The sequence below is a fragment of the Parasteatoda tepidariorum genome, chromosome 1, assembly GCF_043381705.1.
Source record: "Parasteatoda tepidariorum isolate YZ-2023 chromosome 1, CAS_Ptep_4.0, whole genome shotgun sequence".
NCBI classification, from domain to species: Eukaryota; Metazoa; Arthropoda; class Arachnida; order Araneae; family Theridiidae; genus Parasteatoda; species Parasteatoda tepidariorum.
This window is the reverse complement of record NC_092204.1, coordinates 21,647,478-21,670,888: the sequence shown is the minus strand read 5'-3', so window position 1 is coordinate 21,670,888 and position 23,411 is coordinate 21,647,478. Positions and strand designations below refer to the sequence as shown.

At 28.0% G+C, this 23,411-nt stretch overlaps 2 protein-coding genes across 3 annotated transcripts in view; one reads left to right on the top strand and one right to left on the bottom strand.

The window, feature by feature from the left end:
• Positions 1-1,313: 1,313 nt before the first annotated feature.
• On the bottom strand, positions 1,314-6,593 carry LOC107436270 (zinc finger protein 845-like). The gene has a single exon (XM_016047911.3). It carries the CDS (start codon positions 5,439-5,441, stop codon positions 3,651-3,653), a length of 1,791 nt encoding a protein of 596 aa, XP_015903397.1. The 5' UTR covers positions 5,442-6,593; the 3' UTR covers positions 1,314-3,650.
• Positions 6,594-6,720: 127 nt separating this feature from the next.
• LOC107436269 (gamma-tubulin complex component 5) overlaps positions 6,721-23,411 on the top strand; it is a 44,471-nt gene continuing 27,780 nt past the window's right edge. The window contains exons 1-7 of one of the 2 annotated variants that reach the window (XM_043053703.2): positions 6,721-7,031; positions 10,181-10,287; positions 11,199-11,304; positions 16,214-16,304; positions 17,515-17,603; positions 21,683-21,987; positions 23,114-23,197. In XM_043053703.2, the coding sequence (XP_042909637.1) occupies positions 6,954-7,031; positions 10,181-10,287; positions 11,199-11,304; positions 16,214-16,304; positions 17,515-17,603; positions 21,683-21,987; positions 23,114-23,197 (860 nt within the window). In that variant the 5' untranslated portion in view covers positions 6,721-6,953. Of the gene's footprint in view, positions 7,032-7,260; positions 7,398-10,180; positions 10,288-11,198; positions 11,305-16,213; positions 16,305-17,514; positions 17,604-21,682; positions 21,988-23,113; positions 23,198-23,411 lie in introns of those variants that run through there. The other variant, XM_071177549.1, reaches the window with a different exon arrangement.

Genomic DNA, 23,411 nt, shown 5'->3' with positions numbered 1-23,411 from the left:
ACTTTAATGTTACGGTTAATGTGCAGATTTCATAGGTAAAGAAAGACTAGATTTTGCCCTTTAACAGATTATTTTACTTAAACTGAAGGTTAGCTATGTAATTTGCATATTAATATGTCAATATACAAAATGATTTATTTTAAGCTTTAAAGGTAATGTAAATATTGAGCCAGAAATATCACGAATTACCGATTAAGAACTTCCTCAAATTTTAATGTAAATGTCCGAGATGCATGATGATGGGAATAAGCAATGCAAAAGCTGGAAAGAGAGAGAGAGAAAAAATCGATCATATATTTGATTTACCATAGATAACTAATTTTAACTACATAAATAAGAATTTATAAAAGCTTTTCATTGTTATCCCAGTCGTTGTGCATAAAAAATTAACAGTGGTGAACAGAATTAAAATCCAACAACAGCAATGTAACTTTTTTAAATGTAACAAGCAACAACTCATTGTGAATAAACTTTCATGAAGTAGTTTCCGAAACTAAATACATATATCAGCTGCAATCAAACGTTGATCGTTGAGCATGCACTTTCCTATTATGCTCAATACTTCTGATCATTGCGTAAAAATATTTGAGCACAATAAATGTTCTCCCAATATACGTATGCCTAGCTTCTGATAATAACACCTCTTTCCGTTTAATAACAATGCCTTGAATTTATTTCATCAAATCTTACTAATACTTAAAACACATCTTCATAATATTCTGCATCTTAGTGTCGATTCCTTTTGGGCTGATAATAAAAAATTATTTCACTTATTTATTTTTTAATCTTAAAGAGAATCATATTTTTGTATTTATATACCATAGTTCTGTTCTCAGATTTAAGAAGCACGGGGTTTTATTTTTTGATCAAATTGTTTGAAAAATAATTACTCAGCAAATGAAAAATCAGAAGAATGTTTCCTTGCCCATGCCGGGTAGACCTATAAAATTCGGTAACATATCAAAGAAAAACTATTATAACATATATTGAAATTAAACATCCAAACTGATTTAAAGTACAACATTTACTCAGCTACGATAGTTAAAATACTCAACCTTATATATTAAACTTTTCATAATGATGAGTAATTTTATGTGGCATAAAGTACAATACTAAATCATGCCATAATGCGAACTACCAGGATACTATACTGAGAAAATGATTAATAATACACGCAACAAAACTGAGATCAATCAGCCTGATGAATGGAAGCTGATCATATTTCATCATGATTTCATAATGCTGCATAATCAGCATGTGACATAAAATACAATATTAAATCACACATTAATGAACATACAACAAGAGTGCTATTTATTTCGTTAAAATATTTTATTACACAACAAAAATTAGGATTTCAGCATTAGGAACATGATTGCTAAAAATGTTAAACATCTTTATTTTTTCATAAAATACAAAAATAATTCTCTCCACATGAACATGATTGCAAAGAAAAATTTAAAGAATGGCTTAAGCAAATTTTTTGACAAATTTTCTAAAATTAATTTTTTTAACCATTATGCTATAATGCAAAGAAGGAGGATTTATTTAATATTGCTATAATGCAATATTAAATAAATTGCATTTTCTTTTAACCATATACAAAAACGTACAATATTTTGTATGTTCATACAATATTTTGTAACTTATACATACATAAACAACTCAAAATGAGAAAAATATTTCATGAATATCCATGAACTAAAAACGATACATGAAAATTATTTGCATATTTCATTATTTAACATAATAAATTAGTAAAATATAGTTTTTAGAAAAAAAACCTTAATAATAGTTTACTAATTTTGATATTTTAATAGTTTGAGTCATCTTTTGCGGTCTTTTTCAAATGTTTGATAAATTACGCAATCCAAGACATTCAAATGTGATTAACAAAATTTATAACAAGTAATTATTTAAAAAATTGCCATAATATACCTTACAGTAATATTTTGGTAACATAAATATAAGATTTATAAAATGCTGAAAGCTTAGAAAAAGTTTAGATTTAAATACAAGAAATTGATTTTATGAAGCAATTCATACTACCTTATCTGCTTCACACTTTCAATTCAACCAAATTTACTTCAAAATTAAGAAAACTTACTTTTCTCTAATTATAACATAAATATTTTGTAATTAAAAGAAATGAAAATATTTGTACAGCATGTGCCAAAAAAAAAATCATTAAATAAAAGATGTTACATGCAATTTTAGTTAAAAGCTGCAACTGAAGTTTCTTTTTAATTAAAAAATATTACCTACACTTCAGGATTCTAATGCTGAGAGAATCGAAAACAATTTATATTTTGTTTAAGCATAACTGGTTGTAAATAAAGTAATGTTATCCAGTAACCAAGGTTACAACTTCTACTAAAATGTGTTTATAAGAATGTATTTTAATCCACAACTTTTCAATAGTAGAGCTTATTTTACAGGCATTAGATATGCATAAAAACAGAAAAATAAATTGAAAACTGTATTCTAAGATATTTTGAAAGAAAAAAACTTTCCAGCTTCATTAAATTGTGTTTAGTCTAATGACACTTCTGTGAAATTTTTTACCCATAATGGAAGCAAGAAGAAAGTTTATCCTCAGAGGGTACTGGTCTGTGTTTAGTCAGTCTATTTTTACATATACTGCAAAAATAAATGCAGAATGCGATTAGAAAAATTCTTTTGACCTGTGTAACAAGAATTAGGTTTCTTAGCATGGTCTACAAAACTATGATTAGCTCTTGTTCAGAGACACTTATTACAGATGCTAAAAGAATATAGTTTCTCAAACAGTATGAACATGAGTGTAAATATTTAGATCATTTATAATAAAAAAAAAAATAAATACATCACATACTTCAAAGATATACTGTGTAACTAGTAGAGCAACACTGCATTTGGTTAACTGACAAAAACTCTTATTACATTAAGGCACAATAAAAAAGTTTCTCACCAGTGGAAACACAAACATCAAAATCAATTTTTTGATGAAAAAAACCTCTTACACATATATTATAAGAATGAGGTTTTTAACTAGCATGAATAAAACTATGAAAAGTTGGATGAAACCTGACCTAATTGGAATTTTTTTTTTTTATGTACACAAGAAAATGTGAAGATAAACAATGTGAAGAGTTAGATAATCCTTTCTTGAAAAAGTCTTTTTACATGAAAAAGATTTCTCTCCAGTATGAACACAAATGTGCTTATTTAGAAGAACTATTAGGGAAGAACTTTTATAACATATACTGCAAGAATAAAGTTTATTACCCAGTATGAACATGACTGTGTCTAGTCAGTTGACGTCTCCGTGAAAAACTCTTATTACATATACTACAAGAATAAGTCCTCTCACCACTGTGCTCAATAAGTTGACCTCTTTGTGTAAAACTCTTGTTACATACACTACAAGAATAAGGTTTCTCACCAGTAAATTGCCTGTGTTGAGTCAGTGTAATTCCATGTGAGAAGCTCTTTTTACATATAACACAAGAATAAGTTTCTCACCAGTACGAATATGACTATGTAGGGTCAAATTTCTCCTCATTAAAAATCTCTTATTACATATGATACAAAAATAAGGCTTCTCACCAGTATAAACTCGACTGTGCTCAGTCAGTTTACTTTTTTGTGAAAAACTGTTATTACATACACTACAAGAACAAGGTTTTTTTACCAGTATAAACACGACTATGTTTAGTCAAATTAGATCTAGTTGAAAATCTCTTATGACACATATTACAAGAATAAGGCTTCTCACCTGTATGAACACGACTATGTACAGTCAAACTAGAACTTTGTGAAAAACTCTTATTACATACACTACAAGAAAAAGGCTTTTCACCTGTATGACCATGATTGTGTATAGTCAGTAGACCAAGGTATGAAAAACTCTTATTACATATACTACAAGAATAAGGTTTCTCACCGGTATGAACACGACTATGTTCAGTCAAACGAGCTCTTTCTGAAAAACTCTTATTACATATACTACAAGAATAAGGTTTCTCACCAGTATGAACTCGAATGTGCTTATATAGAGTAGCGTTTTGAGAAAAACTCTTATTACAAGTGCTACAAGAATAAGGTTTCTCGTCAGTATGAACACGAATATGTGCTCTCAGTGTATTTTTTTGTGAGAAACTCTTATCACAAAAACTACAAGAAAAAGGCTTCTCACCTGTATGAACACGATTGTGTTTAGTCAGTTCATCTCTTCGTAAAAATCTCTTATTACATGTACTACAAGAATAAGGCTTCTCACGCGCATGAACACAACTATGTTCAGTCAGACTACGTTTCTGTGAGAAACTCTTATTACATGTACTACAAGAATAAGGCTTCTCACCTGTATGAACACGACCATGTCCAGTCAGTGCACCTTTTTGTGAGAAACACTTACCACAAGAACTACAAGAAAAAGGCTTCTCACCTGTATGAACACGATGGTGTAAAGTCAGTATACCTCTTCGTGAGAAACTCTTATTACAAATACCACAAGAATAAAGTTTCTCACCTGTATGAACACGATAGTGTAAAGTCAATACACCTCTTCGTGAAAAACTCTTATTACAAATACTACAAGAATAAAGTTTCTCGCCAGTTTGAACACAAATGTGTGCAGTCAGTGCACTTTTGTGTATGAAACTCTTATTACAAGAACTACAAGAATAAGGCTTCTCACCAGTATGAACACGACTATGGTAAGTCAAACTAGACCTACTTGAATATCTCTTATTACATATACTACAAGAATAAGGTTTCTTGCCAGTATGAACACGAATGTGTTCAGTCAGTGCTTTTTTTACTGAGAAACTCGTATTACATGTACTACAAGAATAAGGCTTCTCACCTGTATGAAGACGACTATGTTCAGTCAGATTACGTTTCTGTGTGAAACTCTTATTACATGTACTACAAGAATAAGGCTTCTCACCTGTATGAACACGAATATGTTGAGTCAGTGCACTTTTTTGAGAGAAACTCTTATCACAAGAACTACAAGAATAAGGTTTCTCACCGGTATGAACACGGCTATGTTGATTCAAATTACCTCTAGTTGCAAATCTCTTATTGCATATACTACAAGAATAAGGTTTCTCACCGGTATGAACACGACTATGTTTAGTCAAACTACCTCTACTTGAATATTTCTTATTGCATGTGCTACAAGAATAAGGTTCCTCTTCAGTATGAACACGAATGTGCTCAGTCAGTTTACTTTTTTGTGAGAATCTCTCATTACATGTACTACAGGAATAAGGCTTTTCACCTGTATGAACATGATTGTGTTCAGTCAGTAGACTTCTTCGTGAAAAACTCTTATTACATACACTACAAGAATAAGGCTTTTCACCAGTATGAACACTGCTATGTTTAGTCAAATTAGATTTACCTGAAAATATCCTATTACATATACTACAAGAATAAGGCATCTCACCCATTTGAACGAGATTGTTTTTATTTACTCAGAAGATCTCTTATTACATATACTACAAGAAAAGGATTTCACACCATTATGAATTTCGCAGTGTTTAGTTAGACTTCTTTTTGAAAAAAATCTAGTTACATATATCATAAGAATAAGGTTATTTTACAGGATGAAAAACACTTTTGCAGTATATGTTTACTTTTCTGAGAAAAACTTTACTTGCTCAGACTGCACAAATAAGATTTAACAATGTAATTAATTTGAAGAAAAATTCTAACTACATGAAATGCAAGAAATAAGATATATGCTTATATGACCCGTATTAACTGTGGATCTTTCCTTGATGACTTCAAAAATTAAATCACTACACGACCCGAATACTATGCAAAATCTTGTTGTAAAGCACTTTTGCATGGGTTACTAGAGCAAGAATCATAAGGGTAGTTGAGTTAGATCTCTAGAATAACAATCATAAATATGCAGCAAGAAATGAAGACATAAATCCACTTTGCATTGGTATTAAAACAGAAATGCATAAATAGAAGAAAAATTATAGATTTTCTATTCAAAATAAAAATTTTTCTTTTTTTATTTGACACAAATAGCTATAATTAGATAATGGTTAAATAATTATTTATTAACTAAAATGAAGGCAATATTTCAAAATAATTTTCACAACTAAAGTTAATCATTTAATAGCACAAAGGTGCCTTCAATAGCACATATTACGAAAACTATTCCTATATTATGAGCACAAAACATTTAAATGAAATTACTTCTCATTGCAATCTTTTTATTTAGAACAATTAGTAACTACACTTGGAATCATTGTAACTATGTGTCACACTTTGCCCAAATACCTTTTACCATTGTCACAACAAAGAATGCTATTGCCAAAACAGAAAGATATTGCGTTCAATAATAATATCTCCTTCTGCATGAATAGATTATTAAATACATGAATCGAACAAAAAATATAATTTTTTTTTAAATATTTGGGCAGCTTGAATTTTATTTACTGTCAGCACACAGAAAATGCTATTTTATCATTCCTGCATGGAAATAACCCTTTTAAAGCACTTTCTATAGATTTTCCATTACTATGAATGCAATAAATTTGAGTCTTATAAATTTGAGAATAAGATAAAATTTGTCAACGTTTCCGGCTGCCTATTTTTTTTACCTGTAGTGATGCACGAGGCGTTTTTTTTCTCGTTTAAGTTCGTCTTTTGAATAAAATAATTTCTAAGCTTGCTTATAGCTTTTATAGAATATTTTTAAAATTAATATTTAGTAACCGTAATTGCAGTTGTCCCTTGGCGCTTATTTTTGTTTGGATCGATATATTGTTTATAAACAGAAAAAATTATGAAACTGTATAGCTCATCTTTTAATCTAAATTTACCGCAAAAAACCTCTTTGGCATTTCATAAAATATGCTTAATAAGTTCATGTGATAAAGTTTTTTTCGCGATTTTCGAAACTTACCAGTTTTGACTATTGGTAAAGCTAATTTTTTACCTCAATGGCTTATAAACGATCAGAAGCTTCTAAGTATTCAGAAAACTGCAAACTTTTAGTGAAAGCTGTCACGAAATTTGATGTACGTTGTTATCTGTTATCTAATTTTCTTTTATTCTGGAAAGGTTTTTCTTTGACTTAAGAGAAAAATATTTCACAGCGATATTTTTTTAGGCTGTGGTATAATTTATCAAAAATCATATTTTGCTGTAATGGTGCGGAATTGGACACCCAATGTTCAATTTCAATACATCAATAATATTGTCATACTTCAGTTCCTTACAATTCGTATCAACGAATCGAACTGTAAGAAGAAAGGACCATCAAGGATTTCTAATTTTAATTACCAATGCATGCTTTCTTCTTCGTGAAAATTTACAATCAAGTGTCCAATCTATTTTGGCTATTTTTTATATTCTTTATAGAAAACAGAGAAGAAAACTTAAAAGTGAGATTTTCTTTTAATATAAGAAATCGATATAAACGAAAAATTGATGTTTTTAAACAAGTAAAATCACACTCAATGTAATCACAAAATCACACTCAATCACAGTACAGCACTCAATTTTTTTTTATAACTGTCATTGGAAAAGCCGATGCAATTTTGGGTTTACGGCTACTAATGTTTATCTCCGTAGCCTTGTAATTTTGAACCAATTCAGAAGACAAGGAAACTCTTGGATTGGTACGATTTGTTATGGGAACATGGAGGACTTTTGTGACTCAACAAATTTAGCGTGCATCAGTCACTTTACTGTATGCGAGGATCGAACCCACAACCTCTTGGACAAGGGCCCACTGCTCTACCAACCAGGCTATCCCGGCCCATCACTCAGTTTAAGAAGAATCCTATTCTGTATTCTAGCCAAATCCTTTTTTGAAAGAATATATTTCTGTATCGTGGTCTGTCGCTCCAACTACAATCACCAAAGTGCCAAATAGATTTTAAACTTGCAATTAAAAGAGAAAAAAATCACGTAGATGTTTGCCCTAGGGTGGCTACGAATTATAGCTTTCGAGTTGGTTCATTTCTGGAATGTTTTTTCTTTTTCTTAAGTTTCTGACGGGCTGCTGCCAAGACTTTGCGATTATTCTGCTCAGATCAAGATACATTGGTTTTTACAAATCAATTTAGCTTTAACTTATAAAATAATGTTTCTTTTAAAACAAGTTGTAGGTGCGGTATGGCCAAAAGTGGCTTTTGCGCCAATAATTCTAAACAAACAAACAAACAGATCAAGATACAGAAATCTCCCCTTTTATTACATCATAAATGTTTTTACTGCTTACGACTTCTTAGCGACTTTCTCTGTGGTTTGGCGTAGATGTGGTTCATAATGTGGTGGTTTGACAGTTAACGTTTTTATCTAGAATAATGACTTAGTGTTAAAGGGTAGATTAAAGACTTTAAATCAAGGTTTTTAATCTTAGAAAGCAATGTACGTTGTGTGGTAAATATTTAGATTAAAAAAGTTTTAGTATCAGCCTTGATCTTTTATTTATAATGCAAATTATTAAGAAAGTTTTGCATATCTTGGTATGTTTTATTTTTCTAATAGTTGAATAACCATTTTTCACAGGGCTCGAAAAAACTCAGAAATTTTACCCGTCCCCGAGGACGGCTTGTCCAACAATGTACCCGTCCTCCTTTGAAACTAACCCGTCGCTTCTAAATAAATAAAAATATAATTTTCTCTTATTTATTACAAACATTTATATAAATTGCACAATGAATTAGTAGTTACTAGGATTACATTATACAGTAATAAAAGAAATACTAGGTTACTAATNTCAAGATACAGAAATCTCCCCTTTTATTACATCATAAATGTTTTTACTGCTTACGACTTCTTGGCGACTTTCTCTGTGGTTCGGCGTAGATGTGGTTAATAATGTGGTGGTTTGACAGTTAACGTTTTTATCTAGAATAATGACTTAGTGTTAAAGGGTAGATTAAAGACTTTAAATCAAGGTTTTTAATCTTAGAAAGCAATGTACGTTGTGTGGTAAATATTTAGAATAAAAAAGTTTTAGTATCAGCCTTGATCTTTTATTTATAATGTAAATTATTAAGACAGTTTTGCATATCTTGGTATGTTTTATTTTTCTAATAGTTGAATAACCATTTTTCATATGGGTTATAAAGAGAGGGCTAACTTCCAACTAGAGAACAAGAACATTGTCGAAAGAAGTATTTTTCCATTCATCGAGCATTAGCAATAGAAAAAAGATTTCTGTATAAGTATATGTGCTTAAATAATGGTGACTTATAGGCAGTGGCCCACCAGAAATTAAAAAATGCATCACAGAAGTGGACTTACTTGAAATTTATAATTCATTGTTACCTTTTGACTAACCACAAAAAAATATTTTTATATTTTAGCAACTTAAAACGCTTTTTGGTGTTTTGTAGAAGGTAGTAGGCCCAAGCCGATACTGATACAGAAATATCCCTGCAATAGATTGCTAGATATCAATAAACTGGACATAGAAAACATTTAAATACTCATTGTAACAATTACAAATAAATTATCTAAGAATTACACTTTTAAAGAAACACAAGAAAATAGCAAATGGAATAAATTAGTTTTTAAGTCGTTTTTAATTCTTCTTTCTGTTTATATCTGTTCATTCATCCTTTCCATCCGTTCTTATTCTGTTTATTTCATGTCTGTTCATTTAAACAGTAAAATGAACAGAAAAAATTAAAGAGACTAACTTTTGAAATAAGTAACTCTCATTGTTTGCATCTGATTTACTTTAAATTTTTGCTAAATTGAACTGCAGATCATTTCAGTCTGGGCTTATAAGTTGAAGGTTTTGAGAGAAAGAGAGAGGGAAGCAAAACTTAAATGGATAATCAGTGGGATTTTTAATGCATTTCTATTTTTAAACGAAGGTAAACTAAGATTGATGGTTTGTTCAGATGAGAAGTTGAAAGTTTCCCACAAATACACTGTGTCTTATTCTTCTTATTTTTATGTGTTTTGAATTATGTGTAAATTTTCAATGAAAAAATGCACTTTGTGTATTTCCAAAGATAAGCTCATCTATGTATAAGATACATGCATTCTCTATAGATCTCATACTAAGATGGGCATATGTTTGGAAATATGCTGTATATAATGTCCAATTTGTTTCCTTATAATCCTTAATTGGAAATATGTTTTATAATATTTTTATAGTTCATTTTAGAACATTTGTTTTCATTTGATTGTCTCTTTTTTATAGAAGACTGATGAGAATTTTACCACCTGCTATGATCATCTTTTGTCTACCCTGTTGTATCATACTTATAAGGAAGCAAACAGTCATGAAGCTATGCATATCATATCAAAGTAACATGCAATTTTAATCTTAAAAATCTGTGTAGATATTAAAAAAGCTTACTAAATCTTATTTTCTATAAAATTTTATTTTATAATTAATATTATTTTTTTATGGTTGTGAACCTAACAGCTCAAGGGTATGTGTGAGTACATGTATATGTACAGTATTGTCTTTTTAATACAATCTCACATTCTTGCATCCTTTCTTTTAGAACATGGTATTAGATGCTAAAGAAAATTTGTCATTGGTCTACAAGACAAGTAACTAAAAAAATGTAATTAACCAATAAAAATTTTTCATCAGTCGATTTACATGTATCTATTAGACTTTTTTTTAAAAGAAGTTCATTTATGAAAAAATTGCAATAGATTGCATAATTGAAGAATGTGAATTGTTCTCAATCAAGATGAAATATGCTGTTTTGTGATCATAACCCATACCTAGACAAGACACCAAAGCAGCATGTACATAGTTTGCTAATTCATTTTTCTATTCTCATTGAATCAATGGATGACAAAATTCTCAAGAAAATAATTTTAACTTCTATTTCTTGATGTTACTGCTCAATAAATTGGTGAGGTGTATTTTAAAAGTAATTAAGGAAAAAAAAATTACTGAATTTACTTTTGCCGGTGAAATAAAAAAGTATCAAAGAGTCTTAAAACCACTTTAGATGACCACTTGAGCCCTGATAAATAATTTTATAATAAATAAGCTGATAAATAAGTTTTTCATTTCCCTAGGCTGCTAGTGCAATCCATTTTAAATATTTGCTATTAAAATGTAATACCTTCCATTTTGCATTAAATGTCCATATTGCCCTTATTTCTTATGCATTTTTTAATTCTTTTTTATTGGTCTAATGATTTTTTTTTTATTAAAGAAATTTTTCAACAATAAATTTTTTTTCTTTCACTAGGTTCCATGAAAAATTTCTCATTCAGTCAGAACTTGAAAAGGCAAATAGATTTAAAAAAGTTTCAGATAACTTAATCAATTTCTTCAATAATGAAGGCAAATATCAGGTATAAATATACAACTGTTGAATATTCATAATTTACTTTAGATTGTATTGTGATATTTAAACACATGAAATTATACACAAAATATTTAAACACAATCTTACCAAATTGTATGTTTTTCTTTTTCTGTACTATTTTATGTATGTCCAAGAGTTAATAACAATTCTAAGTTCTCAAGACCAGTTTTTAGGACCCTTGATCTTTGAAATTTTCAGTTTTTTTTATACATATAACAAACAATTAAGCTATTTTCTTAGAAAAAAATATTATGTTTTACTAAAATATTGGGCACCCACTGCAATATTTTTGCCATTATGACAACGAGACACAAAGGATTTCCCTATGTATGTTATAAATTCTACATCTGAAAAAAAGTTAATTTGTATTATTATTAGATGAGGTGTAATCTACTTAAAATGTATAGTTATTAATGTGCTCCCAACCTTTTAAACTTTGCTCCAAAATGTAAGAATAAGTAAGTATTTTTTTCTTTTGAAAAAAAAATTTTTTTTTTATTGGCTTGCAAGCAAATTATACTAAGTCAATAGTTGTAGCTCTGAGGTATTTGCAGATTTTTTTTTAATGTTATGGAATAAAAAACACATATTTTTTTTTTTTTAAATGCAGATTTCTATGACATTATTAATTTTGTGAAATTTACCTTTTATTTTTAATTTTTGCATTGAAATTCTATGAAGGAGAAAGTCTTTGTTTAATAATTTCACTAGTAAGCCGATAATTTTACACTTTTATTTATTAATAAACTATTATTAATTAAAACGTTAAACAAAAACATGAGATATAAACTACAAAGCTTCACATTTAGGTTTTTTAAAATTTTTTTATTATTTTTATCAAGTGAAGGCAAAACGCTATTGAAATTTTTTTATTTTATACCGATAATTTTAAAAAAAGTCTACCTCACAATTTCATCCACACACACGTATGTGCAACATAATTCCCCATATATGGGTTATAAAGAGAGGGCTAACTTCCAACTAGAGAACAAGAACATTGTCGAAAGAAGTATTTTTCCATTCATCGAGCATTAGCAATAGAAAAAAGATTTCTGTATAAGTATATGTGCTTAAATAATGGTGACTTATAGGCAGTGGCCCACCAGAAATTAAAAAATGCATCACAGAAGTGGACTTACTTGAAATTTATAATTCATTGTTACCTTTTGACTAACCACAAAAAAATATTTTTATCTTGTTGCAACTTAAAAAAGACGCTTTTTGGTGTTTTGTAGAAGGTAGTAGGCCCAAGCCGATACTGATACAAAAATATCCCTGCAATAGATTGCTAGATATCAATAAACTGCACATAGAAAACATTTAAATACTCATTGTAACAATTTCAAATAAATTATCTAAGAATTACACTTTTAAAGAAACACAAGAAAATAGCAAATGGAATAAATTAGTTTTTAAGTTGTTTTTAATTCTTCTTTCTGTTTATATCTGTTCATTCATCCTTTCCATCCGTTCTTATTCTNTTTCTCTGAAAAACTATTTTAAAGGCTAAAATGCTAATGAAATTTTTTTACTTTTACTACCTATATTTTAAGAAAAGTTTACCTCACAATTTCATCCATACACTTTTATGTACAACATAACTCTCCTAATCTGAATGTTCCAGATTATCTGAATCCATTATTTATTTATTTAGAATTTTTTTTAGAACTCGGATGAAAAAAAGCGAAATATATTTCATAAGGTAACTATAATAAATAACTAACAATAAATAAATAAAAAATTCCTTAAATCCATGATTTGATCATAATTTAAATGTGTTTAATTGCTTTGAGAGTAACAAATATTAGTTGTGAAAATATTCAAAAGTATTGGTTAATAACTCATGGTAGTTAGCTATTTTTGTTAAATGTCATAAATTTGAACTAAAATATGATCTATGAATTATAAAATTAATTATGTTGAGAAGTGGGATTCATAAATTTTATGAATTTTAATTTTATGAATATGATGTCTTAGTCTGATGTTTGTCTAGAAATTAATTTCATGCTAATAAGACTTATAATATAGTTCTTAGTACTTTCATTTTTATAAAAACAAAAATTGTAATAGTGTTCTGCATTTCATATTTCCTACTTCCTTTGTCTGCCTATTTTACACTTCCTTCCTTTCAATCTTCTTCCACAATGTGTCACTGATTGTATAGCAATGATTTCTAAAGGAAGTTTTAAATAAACACATTTAAATTACGTATCAAGTTCAATCTATATAATTTCTTTTCAATTCTTTGTATTGAAATTAAAGGATATTATTTCATCACCTCTTTCATCTGCAGGTTTTATCAATATGTATTTTTTTCTTTGTTATTAGTTACACCTATCTTATTTTGTTTTGCTGCAACTCTAAATTGAGAGCTAATATTAAATAAAAATAAAATAATTATAAAAATAAATAAATAATGAAATAAACAAATTAAGCTGTGTCAGTTTTAACTCAATAAATAGGATTTATAATAAATTAATCTATAGTTTCAGAATTCCCATGTTTCAATTTTTAATTTTTGAAACAAATAAAGAAAATGTAAAAAAGTATTTAAGTAAAGTACATATGTATATTAACAAGTAGATTAGAAGAAAGTTAATTTTCAATTATTTCTTCCAAAAACTGAAATAGGTTTCCTTATGTTTTTAGTCTCATTCATTTAATTTCAGATTTAAATTTTAGATTTTGGATTAATACCACCAAAAATATATTTTGAATGCACTTAAGATCTTTTGTTAGTAGGAAAGACATTTCCCTTCGATTTATTGGTCAGTAGGAAAAAACAGAAATAGAAAATGCAGTTACATCTGCAGTGTGAACAACAAAAGGCGAGAATCTAAGTTTGCGTTTAAAATCTGCAATGTGTATTAAAACTGAATTAAACAACTAGGATATTTTGGAATTAATCCCAAATTGTATATTTATTTATAATGCTTGCAAAATCTCCGAGATTGCAGATAAAATTAAATTAAACTATTATTTGTTTAATCTTTAAATATAACCAGGAAATAAACTTATATAGCTTTTCAGCTGGATATCTTAACTTGTTATTATTATTTTTTTTTTATAATCGTGAAGTACAACCAGTAACTAAGCTCAACAATCCTTTCAAGTAACTAGCAGAGCTACTATTGTTATTGTTTGGCAAAGAAAATCTTCATCCTATATTCTCTTTACTTGTGATGTACAGGCATTGCTATGACAGTGAATCTGAATACAACTTTTCCTTATTTAATAACCATAGTTCTCTCTAGGAATAAAAAGGAGCAGGGTGCTTCTTCACAGAAAAGGATACTTTGAGTTTTAAAAAAGCACTCTTTTAACACTAAAAATATCAAACTGTGTAATATCTGAATCTGATCCTCAACAATTTTTAAGTTACTATCTTATAGTATTTTATGTGTACATCGAAAAGTAATTTGACTCATTATCTAAATAAGAGAAAAAATTGTAATTTATTAATAATTAAGGGCATGCTAAGAGATAATCTCTGTGCATAAATTGTTTTAAAAAATAAGTTAACTAAAAAAATTATTTTTTGATGAACAGCTTTAAAGTATATATATATATATATATTTTTATAATTTATGCTAAAAATTATTAGAAAATAAACATTTAGCGGTGTATTTTTTTAAAAAGTTATATATTTAAAAAACAATATTAAATTTTAAAATCACTTAAAAATTTAACAGTTAAGAATAATCCTAACAAAGTAAATATTCATAATAGTAATCAGAATAAACCTATCAGAATAAAACCTTAAATACAAAAATTATCTGTGCTCAGATAATTTATGTGTGCTATTATTATTTTAACGGTTAATTAATTTTTCTTAAAAATGGAACATGAATAAAGAGGCAGTGTTTTTAAGATATGACAGCTTATTTTTACAAAAAAGACAAAGAGGGCAGTTTTATAAAACACTTAGGGAGAACACTGAATGATTATAACTTCTCAAACACATGGAAATACATAACTGCAAAATGCTAAAAGTTATAGTTTGAACCTTTAAAAAAAGTTATTCCACTCAGTCAAGATTGAATTCATAACCCCAAGTTTTTCCCCCGTGGTGTTCACTATGTCCTAACCGACTGAACCACCAAATAACAGTGTTTTTCACATTATAACAAGAGACATTACAAAAATATCAGTGAAACATTGAAGCAGGATCAAGAGATACTTTACCACATTGTACATGAAGTGCCATCTGTGTGTTATTAGGAAAATTAGTTATAAATACTGGGGTTAGAGTTCATAATTTAGAGATATTTAAATTTCCTTTTAAAAAAAATTATTCTCTAACTTTATTTCTTCTGGTGACCAGTGAACTTTCTAACTTTCCCAGTTTTGTCCTGATCTTCTTTCCATTACTAAGAGAAAATTGTTTTTATTTTAAATATTGAATTGCAAATATGGTTAGTTGTCAATTTCAAAGCTGGTAGAATTACAATATTATTTTTTACTGAAATATTTTATTCATTCAGATTTCAAATTTTTATTGCAAAAAAAAAAAATAATAATAATAATAACTTTTATTGCAAATAATAAATAATACTATTTGAATAATATCATTTTTATTCTATCTTTTTAAATAGTTCAGTGTTAATTTGAATTGCTGTGTATTTTGATCAAATGCAACAAAATAGAAAAAAAAAGTCTTTGTTACAATACTGAAACAGTTGTGTTTTTTCCATATTTTTTTAACCATTTTCTTTGTATTTTATATCTTAATTTCTATTTTATTATTTGTGCAAATGTTTTCAATTTCTTTGAAGGTTTTTCTATTTACATATTTTATGTGTCCCCAATAAATTTTATAAAATGCATTTTGATGTTTTTAATTGAAATATTAAGGGATTATTTCTCTGAAAAACTATTTTTATTTTTATTTCTAGAGAGAAAAAGGTTTCAGAATTTTGTCTCTATTACTACATTTATCCCAGTCAAAAATTACAGATACTATTTTATTGGAAAAAGACTCTACTTGTAAGTTATAGATACCTTAGTTGTAGTTCGTATTGCATTTATTCTGTTTAACTATAAAAAAACAGCCAAAATTTTGTTTTTAAATGTTCTTGACCCCTCTATTTTTACTTATGAAGTTTATTTTTGTTATCTTTTGATTTCTTTGAATTCATATTTAATTTTTCCTGTTAAATTTATATTTTAATTGCTTTTGAAGCTTAAGTGTATAAAATTCATAGGAAACATACTTGATATATTTAAATTTATTTTTTAGTGTAAAATCTGAATTAGTAAAAAAAAAAACTTTTTTTTAAAACTTTTTAATGAATTTTAATATTTATTTTTAAATTTTAATATAGCATGTCCTAAAATAAATTAAATTTGTTTTCTTCTTGTGCTTGAGATAGTTTCTATTGCTACAATTATTTTTTCTTGATTGATTTTATTGCATTTGTGATTGAGGGATCATTACTGAAAAAATCAGTTTTTCTTGTACGAGATTTTTTAAAAAATTTTTTAAAATCATATTCAATATTTTTTTTCTGTGTGCTTCGTAGTCAACAAAAATGTTTTATTTCTGCTGAAAGTTTAATTTTGTTTGATAAATATGGACTCCATAACCTCTGAGAGGCTCTTTTTATTACTATGTTTGGTTTCCACTTTTTTTTTCTTATTTATTTTTGTGGCATACTTAGTTTACTACACCATTTGACATCTTCTAATGCATCACATTGTGGAGGAATTAATTTAATTTTGGTAATGCCATAATTCTTTCTTATCTCGACTCATCGTTTCATCCTGATGTTTTTTAGTATTGTGTCATTCGTAAGAATGCATATTCCTTAGTAAATGACCAATCGATTGCCACAACATTTGACACAGAAATGTATTCGTCTGTGATATGCCGTTGTTAGATTCTGCGATTTTCTTATAAGTTTATTTCGTTCGTATTTTATTATTTTTTTTTACTACTGTTTTTCTAATATTTCAAACGTCTTCTGTTTTCATTATTCATATATGTTGTAATGTTTGTAACATTTTGTTCTTTTCCACTTTAGTTGTGAAGCTTTTATTGGCAACCATATGATTTAGTTACATTAGTATGTAATGTTTTAGTTTGTCGGCATCCATATTATATTTTAAATGGGACACAATTTAGAAGGAAATGAATTTTATTTTAATTTTAAAAAAATGCTGTTATGATATATATATATTTTTATCTCATTTAAAGGTAGTGAAGAAACTTGGAAATTTGACTGGGCATCATACCTAAGAGAAGATGATATTAACTGTAATTTTCCTGTAGAAAGCGATTCTGAGGTATAATTTTTATATTCTCTTACTTTTAATATTTTAGTTAACATATTTGACAAAAAAAAAGTAAAAACATTACCAACATTGAAAAAGCCACAACCCTTTAAAAAATATGGATTTAACAAAGAAAAAATTGTTAATCAAAATTAAAAAAAATTATTATTGACATAATTTGCCATACTTTTTAAAGGGATTTTGAATAAAAATAACAAAATTTATCTTCTGAAGTTATAAAACAATAAAATGTAACCTTATTAACCAGGTTATAAATATAACATTTATAAGATATGGTATTTTCATACATATTGAATGCCTTTTCTACATCTTGCATTTTTTCTATCTATGCTGCCAGAATACATTTATACAACAAAATGTTTTTTTTTTAAATTTAATAAAATGGTTATTTACCAAATAAAATAAAATGGTTTATACTTACCCACTCCACCTAAAATCTATTTTATCTCCAGCTGTCAATTCTTTCTTTTTCCGAGTATGCCTCATCTTGGAGTTTTACTTTAACTGTCAACTCTCAACTTAGTTCGGGGTACATCCAGTTTACTTTCCTGTAAGAAAAACTATTTTTCTTACTTGTTACTTTATGGTAATAAGATAATGTACTTGGCTGTATGGGCTAAAATTAATATAAAAAATGTAACTAAATATAACATGTCATTTAAAAATTTGTATGAAAGAAAATTTAAAAATCTGTATGAATCTGTATTTGTTGATTTTCTTCTTCTTCTTGGCCACTACAGCCTATAACAGGCCAAGGTCATCCCAATAGGTTTTTGCCATCTTGATCTATTCTGTGCCATGGCCTTCCAGTTAGTTATTCCTATTGTCTTTAGGTCTCTCTCAACTGTGTCCAGTCACCTACCCGGTAGACGACCCCTTTTTCTTGTACCTTCTGGTTTAAAAAAAGTTATTTTTCTTTGCGGGTTTTTGGTCTTTAGACCTATAAAGGTGTCCCAGCCATCAAATGTGATTGACCTTAATGACATGAACTATATCTGGTTGTTTATACTTTTTATATAACTCATGATTGTAAAGGGTGCACTCTTTTGTTATTCTCATAGACTGTACCAAAAATTCTTCTAAGTATCCCTCTTTAAAAAATCAGCAATTTGTTCTCTTTTTTATTAAGAGTTCAGCACTCACTACCACATAGGATCACAGGCCGTAGGAATGTTTTGTATATATTAATTTTTGTCTTTTGTTTAAGAAATTTACTTTTTAGTTGTTGCTATCGATTTCAGTATTTATGTCATTTTTGCAGGTTACAGTAGTCCCAAGATATTTAAATTCATCAATAGCTTCAAATTCATAATCATAATTCACATGCAAGGGCATTGTCTTAGCGAGCCCTCTGTTTATCTCCATACATTTAGTTTTGTCAGCATAAATGGTTAGTCCCATTTCGCTAGCTGCTACTTCAAGAGCTTTGAAGTTCCTCCACTACTGATTGTCTAGATCTTCCTATAATATCAAGATCATCTGCATAAGCAAGAATTTGTGTAGATTTTCGAAAAATAGTGCCTCTTACATTGATTCTAGATGCTCTGATTACTTTTTCAAGTGCGATATTAAATAGAAGACAGGCGAGTGCATCTACCTGCCTCTATCAGTGTAGAAGGACTCGGAGAGTTCATTTTGCAACTTAATTCTGCACTTGGTTCTTCTGAGTGATGCCTTTGTCAAGTTAATAAGCTTCAGGGGAACATCAAATTCCTCCATTGCTTCATACAGCTTATTTCTCTTGATACTGTCAAATGCTGCCCTAAAGGCAATAAAAAAATGGAAAGTCTCAATAAATTCTTTTGTCTTCTCAATAATTTGGCTTAAAACTTGTATTTGATCAATAGTAGATTTTCCTCTTTGAGAACCACACTGGTAACTTCGAATCACCTTCTCCACGTCTGGTAAAAGCCTTTTATATAGTACATTAGAGAAAATATTGTATGCTTTATTCAATGTATTTGTTGATATGACATTTAAAAATTTGACTGCCACCTTTTTGTCAAAATACATCTCATGTAAATTTTATTATTATATTTTTTAATTAAGAATTATTATGGATATTTTATCAGGGTGGCCACCCACCTGGAAAACCTTGAAAACCTGGAATTATCAGGGAATTTTTTTTATACTGGAAAAAACCTGGAAATATCAGGGAAATTTGGATAAAAACCTGGAAAAATCAGGGAATTTTAACGAAAAGCTGGAAATATTTTCTTTGATAATTTTTTTAATTTCACTAATTTAAATTATTTACTAATTTTCTTAATTTAAATTATTTCATCCATTATACCCACTTTCTTAAACGGAAATATATCGCCAAACAGTTGAAATATCATCAACTTTGTGATACTTTAGCTTTCATCAAAATTTGCTTCATTACAGCTCTGTTAAACTAGAATGTCACATAAAATTCTCCCACGGTTGCTAAACGAATGTAGAAATCTTTGACGGCTATGGGACTGTGCAATTTAGGAAAGATTCTGGTGGAGGTGGAAAAAGGGATTAGACAGGGGTCACCAACCCTATGCCCGCGGGCACCATGGCGCCCGTCGATCGGTCTAGGTGCGCCCACTGCTTGTGCCCTACCATAAAATATTTCATTTCTCCTTTTTCCCATAAAATGCTATGCAAATTTTATGCTATGCATATACATAAGTACACTAGCTCAGTAAAGGCAAAATACTTGATAGATTTTTACATTTAATTGAAGAGATAAAAAATTATCTTGCAGCCAAAAATCTATTATTTTTAGAACCAATGAGATACTAATACTAATTATATTCCTGTGTTAAATTATTTTTTAAAATTAAGTTTTTGTGCATTATGAGTAGTGTGCATTATTACCTACGTCTATCAACTATAAATTTATCTTGAAAAAATAAATGTGCGCCCGCCATTCGACCGATGTTCTGGTATTTGCTCTTAGGTATAAAAAGATTGGGGACCCCTGGCTTAGACGATTGAGATTTCTAAAAATATGTACGATTAAAAAATAATTTGTACAATGGGAAACGTTTTATTTTCTAAAATTTTTTAACAATGAGCAATCCTAGAAAAAATACGGTCCAAAGTGACCAAGTTAAACTTGTTCTTTCTTTCTTTCTTTTTTTTTTTTTTTGTTAGTTCCAATATGTAAAATAACTTTTAAACACATAGTTATGCATTTTAAGAAATGCATTTTAGTCTTGTTTAAAATATTATTTTACTTACTTAAATCAACCGCGTTTTTTTTCGCAATCAGTATAAGGTAGTTATTTAGTACGTATANTTTATTTTTAAAATTTTTATTTTATTTTAAAATGCACCTGACCTTATAGAGTTAAACCATAATTCAAGAAAGGCTTCAAAAAAAATCTTACCCTATTAATATCAATAGTTTTTTCAATCATTTTAAAATTTCCATTTTTGAAAAATTGGCCACATGTTTGAAAAAGTGGCCATTGTTCAAAATGCTACAGCTAGCTTTTGGCTTGTAGTAAAATTTCCAGATTTTGCTGTAAACTTGGCTAGAAAATCTTTGTACAAATTTTTTTAATTAGTAAATCTGCTAAAATTTTACTAATAAATTTAAATGGTAAAAAATACAAATTACAATACAAAAATTACGAAATACAAAATTTTTTTCAATTTCATAAAATATGTTTTGTGCAAGTATGAGAAAATGTTTTTTCTTTCCATGGAAATTTCACTTCCTTCTAAAGGGTTTGTAAATACCCCTTTTCAGTTTGTTAAAAAATTGCATATTATATATTACTTACATTATATATTACTTACATATTATATAATATATTAGTTATACTCACATGTATTTTGCTATTTCTTCTTAGCATATTCATGCAATTAAATTTTTGACTTTCTTTTTTATAAATTTATAAAAAATTTTATCTTCAATAAACATAAATTTGGATGCTAACTTTTGTACTAAAAGATCATTTATTTTTAACTCAAGAATAGTTAGCTTGCTCATTGTGAACACTCTCAAATCAAGTGACATGCTATTTTGCTATGTATGTTATGTATTACTTAAATATCAAATCAAATTGTAATCAATTACTACTCTCCTTTAGTTTTTCTCATCGGATGAATCAGCAAGTGAATCTGCTTCATCAGATGATGATTCAGTGGAGGATTTACCTGATCCTGTTTTGAGGGCTCCTCCTAGAGATGATTCAGGACTAGGAATCAGTCCTGACAGCTGCTCGGGTACATCACAGTTGTTTCATGCTACATCTGTTGTTCCCGAAAATATATCTCATGCTAACAAGCAAGAGAGGAATCAAAACACATGTTATCCTTACTGGCTAAGCCAGTATCAGAAGATGTATGGTGTGAGTCCTTATCAACTGAAATCTATAAACTTTACAAAAATTTGGTGAGGATTATTTTGAATATGTTATTTAAAAAATTCTTTAGGTATATTTGGTATGTGCTATTAAAAAACTCTAAAATTTATTATTTCATTTTTGTAATATTTATAATATATATTCAATTTTATTTTAAGATTCAATACCAATCCCATTCACCAGAATGTTCTGAAATTACTACTCTTAGTGTGTTATTTTAGAATTTTTGTCAAAATTGAACTAAATTGCAGCGGTGCAGATTTGTCTGATTGTGCAAACAAAGTTGCACAATTCAGTTGTAAGGAAATTCTGGCAGCCATGGCGAAAGTTTTGGTGTAAATAAAAAAAAAAAAAAATTTTTTTGTCAACTTCTTAATTGTAAAAAATATGTGTTACTTTACATAATTTTTCAATATAACAGTATTCAACTCAAACTTAAGTACTCTTATACTACAGATAGGAAAGAACTTTAAGACCCATGTGACCTACCAAAAGTAAATGAAAAAAAAAATCAGGCATTCATGAGATTGTTAAAAATGTTGAGAATGTTACTGAAAACTAATCTCACAAAACGTATTTCAAAATAGATGCAAGATTCGTTGTTCAAAAGAGGAACCAAATCGTAGGCAAAATTCAATCATCAAAATCAATGTTTTGCTGTGTGAAATAGGAAAATATTTTCTGTTGAGAAGTTGTTCTTTTATTTCATTGATTAAGTTATCTTTTTATTTTTCATTACCCTGCAGCTGTGTTTCTTAGTTTAGAAAAATTTACTTATTTTATACCTATGGATTAAAAATATAACCTTTTTTTATCGTTTATTTATTTATTCATCTATCTATTTATTTATTTATCTATTTATTTTTGCTTCCTGTTGATAAAAATCATTATTTTTTAGTTATTTATTCTATTTGATTTAATTTAATAGCTGATTTAATTAAAAGCAGCTGTTCAATATAAAATAATTTTCATTCGATAAGATATTTTGTTAAATTATTTAAGAATTCTCAGTCTATTTTTTCTTAATTTTTGCATTAAATCTAATATATTATGCACTTAACTTTGTTTTAATGAGGACTCCATATTTCATTAGAAGTTTCATTTCTCATATTCTCTTTTGTAGTAATATATTTTACAATAATGTTTTCTTTTTAGGGATGATTATTTAGCCAGTCAAAGTCTTACTATTGAAAAAAATGTTATTGTACATGAAAGAAATGTTGTTAAAGAGATTTTATGGTGAGTATTTTTGGTGCAAAAGAAATCCATGCTGCAATATCAGTAGTATCTATTACCATAATTAATTAAGTATTACTGGCTTCAGTAACAGCTGAGCAATTTTTTACTCATCGCAAACTTATGAAAACCAGATGTTTTAATATTATAACTTCTGATAATTCATAATTTTTCTACAATTATTAAACAGTAAATAAGTTATATTTACTTTATTATA

Excerpts from the sequence above, each read along its gene's own strand:
- LOC107436270 (XM_016047911.3), bottom strand. The coding sequence starts at position 5,441 with ATGGGTGAGATGCCTTATTCTTGTAGTATATGTAATAGGATATTTTCA.